At 33.6% G+C, this 9771-nt stretch overlaps 1 protein-coding gene across 1 annotated transcript; it reads right to left on the reverse strand.

Annotated features, from left to right (window-relative positions):
* Positions 1–1973: 1973 nt before the first annotated feature.
* Positions 1974–5467, reverse strand: LOC112506504. Its single transcript, XM_025110612.1, has 4 exons — positions 5315–5467; positions 3140–5215; positions 2919–3065; positions 1974–2228 (listed from the first exon to the last, which is right to left on the reverse strand). The coding sequence occupies exon 2, from the start codon at positions 4977–4979 to the stop codon at positions 4320–4322; it is 660 nt and encodes a 219-aa protein (XP_024966380.1). The 5' UTR covers positions 4980–5215; positions 5315–5467; the 3' UTR covers positions 1974–2228; positions 2919–3065; positions 3140–4319.
* Positions 5468–9771: the final 4304 nt, after the last annotated feature.

The following is a 9771-nucleotide window of genomic DNA, read 5'->3' on the forward strand; positions in this document are numbered from 1 at the left end:
CTCTCCGTCAAATGATAAAAGTTTTTCATCCTTATTATTGAAAAAAGAAATGAAAAGATAATAACCAAGCTCTGTCATAACAATTGGTTAAACATCCAATTCGTATGACGGAAGATAATAACCTAGTTTTTATAATCAACTTTAATACATTAAATATAAATCCAAAAAAAATGACAAGTTTTTATAATCAAGTTTAAATATTACCCACATGTAAATAAAGAGATACCAACAGAAATTAAAAAAAAAACCCCACCTTCTCTATCTTATTTTTCTTTTCTTCTCCAAACTACATCCACACCCTAATTACATCCAAAGAAAAACTCTTCCCTCTCTCTTTTTTCCTACTACAGTTGTGGGTTTTGATGCCAGCAAAAGAGAAATAATGAAAGAGATACAACAGCAATAAAGAAATCGTTACAACAAAATCGCAATAAAGAAATCGATACAACAAAATCGCAATAATGAAATCGATACCGATATGGAAGAAGCCGGTGGAAGGAGACGGCGTGGATCGGACCTCACGATGTGGAAGAGCCTCTCGTGGTGGAAGAGGTCTATGGCTGGTGTGGGTATGAAAGAGACGAGGGCAAAGGGGAGTTTAGGTTTTCTATTGGGTTTAAGGGTAATGTAGTAAATTTACATTTAGTCCTATGTTGTTCCATCTTTTTTGGTGGAACAAAAATTATTAACTTTTGTCCCGTCAAATTTAAAAATAGTCGCATCTTGTCCCATGTAATTTTTGTCCATGACATGCCAAACATGGGACTATTTTTTTTGTCCCGTCCCGTCCCATGTAGTCTGCATACCAAACGCACCCTTAACGAAGTAGTGATATTTTTGAAAATTTCAGAGAGAAAGCAAAAAAGATGAATGTGATCCCTTAAAATGGCTATTTTTATTAATTTCTCTATAAAAAGAGCACCTTAAATGCACCCTTATATATTGCTAAAGATAATGTTATATGCATCCCTTCTATATCAGAATCGGGTCAAATCATGCATTAAAAATGTAAAAAATATATCTTGATTTTGATGTGCCTGAGGAGGAAATTAGTTGATATGGTGGAGCAATATATAGGCCATAGGGGTGCATTTAGTTCACTCCTGCCTACTAATTTCCTCATAAACATCAACACCAATGCATGCTTTTTACATCCCTAATGCACAATTTGACCTAATACCGACATAAAATAGATCCATATATAAAGTTATAAATTTGTATTCATAATTATAATTTAAAGTAACCCGAAATAAACCCCGTCACAGAACATAACAGTTAAACATAAACAAGGAAGCAGCAGCAGTAGCAACACGTCAAACCAAATGTTACAAGTTATAACTTGCTGCTCATAACATCTAATGCTTGCTGCCCATTTTATAAATAAACATTACTTTGATCAGAATACCATCGACGCGCAAAGGAAACATATACATATCATGAAAAGGCCAACTACATCAAAATAAGGGACAAAACAAGACCATTTGATTCACTTCTAGTTTTAAACCTCAAGTTTTTGCTCCCAAACAACCATCATCTTTCATATCATTGATTAGTTACTTAACCAAAAGACAGCTTTCCATCTAAAGGTCGTTTACCAAACGCTTACCAATGTCACTTACCTTGTCGGGTGATCATGACAAGGACTGAAAATCTAGGGGCATCGCAAAGACCAAGAATCTTACAGTGATTGACTATTACTTGGTTAGAGCTTATCAGATAAGAGAGGCTTACCATCCATCCAGTTTGATGGCCAAGAATATTACCCATGAGTTAAACGAGGGTGGTAACTCTTGTTGGTAAGAGCTTACTGGATGAGTGTACGGTAAATGGCCACCAACACTAAGGTTTCTTCATCATCGTCAAGATGATGGATATGGTGTTTCACAAGTGAAAAAAGCTCCAAGATTGGTTTAAATCCACCACCCCTTTTTCAGGTCGCTAAACAAATCTAGAAGCAAGTTAATACACCACCATTTTGCCTCGACTCCCATACATGGTATTTCATTCCATACTGAACTGGAAAAACATATGCAGTCTACATATTAATAAAAGACTACTTTAAACCAAGTCACTTCATTAGACAAAACAAAAACAAACATATAAGTCTTGTGCAGAAAGTGAGAATATAAGAAACAGAACAAGAGAAAGAACAACCACCATAGTAACCGGATTGATTTGGAAGAACAGCCTCCTGAAGGAAGATGCTTCTCCTTTTGGCTACCTCCACTCTGCATACGGTAATATGTTAGGGTGGGATCAAAACCGTAACCTAAAAATCAAAGGCATTCCATAAGCATGCGTTTGGTATCCAGATAGGATTGAACAGAACAGAACAACTGTTCAACATTTGGTAAGACAGTACTAGATAGGACAAAACATATAAAATGATCAATTAACTCTTGATGAGTTGTTTATATATTTTGATTAATTATGTAATTTATTAAATTATAATAAAATAAACATTTTATATGACTACATTATTAGAAAGTTTTCAACAAATACAATTAAAATTACACCAAAATAAAAAGTTCATGCTGATTCCATTTTTTATTAATAATATTTAATAAATTAGTCAAAATATAGAAACTGTGTAAAAAATAATATTTTGAATACAGTAAATTGAGTTTAAAGAGCATAAAATACAATAAATTAAATTTAAAAAAAATGAATCAAAATGTAAAGAGTAATGCCAATTTGATGTTTTGGAAGAGAAATATGTTCTATTTTTAGGTTATAGTAGTCAAATATAAGCCTGCTCCACCTTGCTCCATGAGGTGGGGATGGAGCATGCACGTTCCACCCTGTTTGTTTGTTCCATGTAAAAGTGTTGTCAAACGTTGAACAGTGATCCCTGTAGTGTCCAGGGTACCAAACGCACCCTAAGATATGAAATCATTGACAAAACAAAAACAACTAACCTTCGTACTGAAGTCAAACTCAGAAGATTCAAAAGTAAACCCAAGAAAGCAAACAAGTGAAGAATTAAAAATCTACTGCCATAGCGACCAAAGTATTTTGGAAGAACAGCCGCCTGAAGATGGTTATCCTACTTCAAGATACCTTTCCTGCCATGGACAATATAGGATTAGGATCAAAGATATACAACTTGGATACAATTTAAGGCCTTCGAGATTCTCACCTTCAAGTGGCTTGGCAAGATCAACAAACTTTTGAGACAATGGATGCCCCTTCTTGAAGACCAAAAGAACAGTGGCATTGATCTTCTTCCCGACACAGTAACGTAAGCTGCTACCCAAGACAAACCATACAAACCAAATGGTAGAACAAGCAACCAACTATTTTTACTTCCTCTTCCCACTTTCCTCTCTTAAAAACCAGAAAAGATGGTGAAGAGGAGCGCTACAACCTCACTAAGAGAAGACTTGAAATTCTAATTCTATCTTGAAGGAAATAAATAGAAAAACTGAAAAGGAGATGATGACAAACTATGACAAGAAACTAACAGAAATGAAAGAGATCATTAGCCACTGCCTTTGGCAACTACAGAAATGCAAGAGCATGAAACCAGCTGAAACAGAAGAAGAAAAGGGGACAGGACCATTTGGACCAGGATTGGTGCTTTTTTGAAGCTGAGGGCTATGAGTTTTTTATGACAGGGATGAAGTAAGATCCAACGACCCATCAAGTATTCTTATGCTATATACAAGAATATTCACCTAGAAACCTATATTGAAAGCAGGCACCTCAGAGTCGACAAAAGAGAATTCATACTGCAGCTGTGCAGCTGCATATCAACGACTCATCAGCCACAAACACTGAGGTTCTCCTTGAAACTGAATAGATAATCGAGGAAACAATTCTGTCACCCCTACCAAATATCGAATCATCACCATCTCACCCCCTTTTCCACCCAATATCTGTGTCCACAACATATGGTACAGCATCAACCTGTTTGGTCAACCGTAATCCCAACATTGATCTCTGAAAAACTTTAAACCAGAGCATAGGTCTACAACCAACCACCTAAGCAGCCAAACCCACTAGAAACCCAGCATCTGCTTCCATCACATATGATCCAGCATCAAACTGTCCCATCAATCTGAATCCCGTCCTCCAATCTCCCAAGAAAATTCAACAAGTTATGAATCTGTATCAACTTTTAGAACATTGATCTACCACCAACCACCTACGCAGCCATCAGTATCCTTACACCATTACCACAACGCATGACTACATGAAAACTAGTATGCAATCCCAAAGTAACCACTGATTTATTCATTCTATATACAATCTACCACTAAAATACTGCAACAAAGTAGATATTTTTATTTACAGGAGTGATGATCACTCCTAATTTGTCACTCATCGACCAAGTCAAGATTAAGAATGCGACGAAGAGTCTTGGTCGCAAATTCATCATCGCTGCTAAAGAAGTCTCTACGAGAAGACTTATGGTGCTCCCTTGTAGGTGAAGGAGGAGCAGATTTCGCTAACGGGGTTAACAAATCAATATCAGAAGCTGAAACTGAAGGCAGGTCAAGAGATACAGTCCTTTTAGGCTTGATTGAAAACTTAGGTATGGGCAAAGAGCTAGGAGGTGGTGAATTTGAATAAGCAGGTCCAGCCCAAAGCTCGGAATAGAAGAAATTATCATTCTCAGGACCCCTTATGTTAACCTTAACAGAATAGTCAACATGCTTGGTATCAATAGGAATAGGAACAGAACTACTTTTTGTAATTCTCTGTGTGTGTTTAGGGTTTAGGTCAGACTGGAAATGTTTTTTCACAACAGATGGAGCTGCAGATGGTGTCTTAGGRGAATTAGGTGAGGACTGTTTGGTAATAGGTGGAGAACGAGCCTTCAGTGGGATTGGAAGTATACCTGACCCCGATTGATAAGTACGGCAATTGATTTCTCTGAAATCCCTCGAAGGATAAGAACCAAACGAACCATGATTTCGGCCACGRCTTCTGCTATGGAATTGATCYTGCTGCGCAACAAYCACAAGCGTCTCCATTTCCGAGTCAAGTCACCGAGTCAACTCTCTAAAATTACAATCAGTAGTATGGCGATTAGCGTTCTTGCTCCACTTAGATGATCCAACGAAATTCGCAACCAGATCTAGAAAACAGTTAATTTTTTTCCTTTAGATCTTCTCCGTAACCAACCGAATCTTAGCAGAACGTCGTTAATTCSAGTAAAGCCAAACCATACAGCGAACACTTGTATAAGTCGTCGATCAAACAACCAGATCTATACAGAATCGAAGAAATAAACCGATTTACATTCAGATCTTCGAGTTAAAACGATGAAAAAAATCTATAAAAACTTGAAATAAAGATATCGATTTACCTGAAGAAACACGACTAGATCCAGATCTATCACTCTGATGACTATCTTGTGAGTTTTACTAGGTAACGTTAGCAGCAGATCGGATGATTTTGTGTTAAAACGCCATTGAAAACCATAAAAAAAGAGCTAAGAAAATATGAGAGAGAAAATATCAGACAGAAACGGATCTGAAACGCCTCACAGTCGTATTTAAGGGGGGTTTGATACATCCGCCTAAGAAGTTACCCCCACCCCACTCGCCCTGTCCTTGTATGACGTGTCTTCTTCCTAAATGACAAATATACCCCGCCTTTCATTTCCCATTCTCGGTTTTGCCATTCTTGTTTTCCTTATTAAATATTTTCGGGAAAAGGTACAATGGGAGGATAATATGTTTTTTTATTAAATAATGATTTTCATTTTCATTCCTCGAGTTTAATTTGAAATGAAAATTTGGGATCATGGGGAATGAGCTCATTATATTATGTAATATCAAACAGTTTCTTTTATTTACATTTTCATTGTTTACTGTTTAATACCTCTAACCAAACACCCCCTTAGTCATTATGGTTTTCAAGTTATTGTTATTTTCATCTTTAAATTAGATTTTTATTTTTGATAGCGTTCGATGTACAAACTGAGAAGGAATAAATTGATACGGAATAGGATAGGAAAAAAAAATCAAATTAACAGTATGTGCTACGTTTGGTACAACTAGAACATGACTGGACAAAAACCGTTAAAATAACCAAATTATATCTAAATTGTTGTATAATCGATTCATACAAAAAATTTCAATTCTGTAAGAATTTGAAACAAATGAAAAGTATATATCAAATTTTAAAATAATGATTTTGAAAGTTGGTTTTTTGAAATAGGAACCACGTCTAATTGTAGCAGCTTAATGAGGTCAATGGAGCTCACAATTTATTCGGTTAACTATACATAACTGTTTGAGAGTGACTAAATGGTATAAAAAGTGACTTATTCAGTAAGAAGTTTTATGCAGCAAGCATTTTTTTTCCAAACTTGTCCCTCCAATCAAAAAACATGTTCATTCTATCTATGGAAAAATTCTATCAAACAAAAATATTCCAAACTATATAGACAAATTAATCTACACAGACAATTTTATTTATACAAAATTTAATGAAAAACCAAACAAACAACCCTAAGTTGGTTTCATTTTGGTGCAATTTTTCGAATTTAAAAAAAAATTATTTTAATATCTACACTATATTATAAAACATTTGACAAAAACTCTTAAAAAACATTTTATATGCATGAAGTAGTGTATATTGATGCATATTACTTAAATTTCAATATTACAAGTAAATTATGCATAAATACAACTTATTAAAACTTTATGTTTGAATTCATGTAACTAACTGCGGATAAATATAATCAAATAAAGGATAAACAACTCATTTTAAAATATATAAAATCGAAAATATAATTAGGATAATTATCGAGTTCTAACAAAATATTTAATTATTATCTTTATAAAAAAATTATATTGTTAAACCAAATATAAATTATTTCATTATTGAACTTAAATTAAATTATAATTAAAAAAATTAAATTAAAAAATTACACAAAATATATGAATTTTAAATAGTTAATTTGATACTAATATCGATATAAAATAATGAAATATTAAAATCAAGACATATCTCACTGCGTTGCACGAGTAGCCTTCTAGTATTAAATAAAAATAAATATTACCATAAAACCCCTCTTCAAATAATTTCATCATAATTTCTCCCGTCTTTTTCTAATATTCAGTATTCACTTGTGAAGTCGCTCATAATTCACCACTTCAATGTGAAATATGATCAAGAAAAGCTCTGAATCAATCAGCGATTATCATCTCTGGCCTCTGAATCAAACTTGGAACCTCCCAAATCCAAATCCTCAAATTCATACATTGTTAGGGTTTCAATCTTCTTAAATTTCAAACAACCATGAAGGTTCATCCCACGCCAACTAAGCGAAACATCACAATCCGTTACGATTCCAGTTCGCAGCCCACCGCCACTGCCACTGCCACTGCCACCGCCTGTCGCCAGAAGAAGCTCCGACGACTCCTTCACATATTCGCCAAAGCCCTCGAGTTCCCGTTTTACTCCGACGTCGATGTTTCCATCCAGGAAACCTCCGATTCGTTCAAATTCGTCGTCGATACAGACGATGATATTGGCACAGACATCGCTACTCACACGATTGAGATTATCCCCGGTGTTACTAAAATTGTAGTCAGAGGAATACGTGTTTTTGCGATTCCGATTAACGAGCTGGAGCTCAAGGTATGGCGGTTCAGACTCCCGGAGCTTGCGACGACGGCGCTTAGTGACGGGGAGCTCGTTGTTACTGTACCAAAAGGTGTTATTTTACTATTTACATTCTTGATGAAGATATTGATTAATTTATTAAATTATAATAAGATAAATATTATTTATGACAAAATATATCGTTAGAAAATTTTTCGTCAAGACGATTAATAATTACACCAAAATAAATAGTTTATTTAGTTTCCTATTTTTATTTTATATATGTGCTCTTGTGCTGAAGATAAACGGGCCTAAGCAGTTAATTCTATGGATAAAAGGAGCGAAATAGCAACTTACTTTTACAAATTTCCTAATTATTGCATTGTACTTTCGGTTTTTCTTACTACATGAATGTAAATTTTAAAATATTTTTAATTTGGGGATCGCATTTTCAAAAAATTTACTTGCTATAGCATTGGTTAATATTTTAAATTAAATTTACTCATTATACCAGGTTTATTTGTCATCTCATTGTCCACATATACGATGGTGTTGACATGACATTTTTTTATTATAACATTGTACTTTCAAAATTATTTTATTATAACATCACCAATTTATATTACAACATTGTACTTTTAATTTTAATAGTTTTATCATTTAAACATAATATGTTTATTAAAAATTATAATATCAAAAATTAAACATGTTTACAAAAAATCATTATTTCACGAATACAAATATTCATAGAAAACCATTTGTTCGTCGAGTTCATCGTAAATTTTATTGTTTACTTTGTAATGCCAAAAACTAAAAAAGTGGAACATCTTTTCAAAAAAAACTCATCATATTCACATTCGTTTAACAATGATATTTAATCAAGTAGAACCGCCTTGTCACAACTACTATTTTCTCCATCTTTCTCAACAGTATTTTTTCGTAGGTTATTCAAAGTTATCCTTTCACTTGGCGTCCTTTTTTTGAGATGAGCTTTGGTCATGATTCCACTTGAGATGGGTCATGTTCAAATTAGTGAGAAAATTAGTATGCAATTGATATATAAAATTAGTATGAAACTCGAAGATTTCACATTACCTTTTTAATACCTCTTTGTGAACTCGTTCTGCCTCATATACCCAATGTTATAACAGATAAATTCTTAAAAGTATGATAACCTAATAAACAAAACATTTTGAAAGTATATTGTTGTAATAAGGAAAACTGAAAATTCAATGCTATAATAAAAGAATTTGTAAAGGTAGGTTGCTATTTCGCATATTTCCCATGTGTAAGAGGTTATCTTATGTGCCTTTCATGCCCTTTTAATTTTGACACGTCAACAAAGAAAAACTTGTTCAAAATGTAACAGGTTACCAAATGCTATAACGGGTAAGTTTTTGAAAGTACGATATCCTAATAAAAAATATTTTAAAAGTATGTTGTTGTAGTAAGAAAAACTGAAGGTACAATGTTATAATAAAAAATTTTGTAAAAGTAAGTTGTTATTTCATACATTTTGCCCTTAATTCTATAGCCCTTTTTATTGCTTTGCAAAAAATAACTCTATTTTTTAATTAAAGAAAGGTATAACTCTTGGAATAGTCGTTTTTTCTATCCTATTTTTATTTATTAATGTTTAATAAGTTACATACATTAACCAAATATAGAAACGATGTTAAAGTAATATTTTGAATACTGTAAAGCGAAAGTTTGAAGAACATAAAATAAAATTTAAAGAATAAATAAAATGTAAACAGCGAGACGTCTTTGATGTTTTTGAAAATAATTGATTCTATTTTATGGTTATATTGGTAAAATATACGTCTATTCCACCTTGTTTCATGGGATGGGAGTGGAACACACCTATTTCACTTTGTTCTTGTATGTTCTACACAAAAGTCCTAGTAAATACGAAATGTTGATCCATCTTTTATTCTGTCATGTCCAATGTACCAAACACATAAAAAACAGTTCTGAATGATGTTTAAAGAACTTTGATAACTAAACTAAATGAACCCAATATATCCAATCCGAAGGTGGGGTCCAGTGAGGGTAATATGTACGTAGACTTAATCTCTACCCGAAAGAGTAGAGCATCCATTTCCGTGAAAACTCGCCCATCTCTAATGGATCATGTGATTGAGGTCATTTAGATAACACGTTGACCTTGTGTTTGTTGTGCGATTCTAATAAAGGTGAGTTCGTTCT

This window comes from Cynara cardunculus, assembly GCF_001531365.2.
Source record: "Cynara cardunculus var. scolymus isolate 2C chromosome LG 2, CcrdV1, whole genome shotgun sequence".
Classification (NCBI taxonomy): Eukaryota; Viridiplantae; Streptophyta; class Magnoliopsida; order Asterales; family Asteraceae; genus Cynara; species Cynara cardunculus.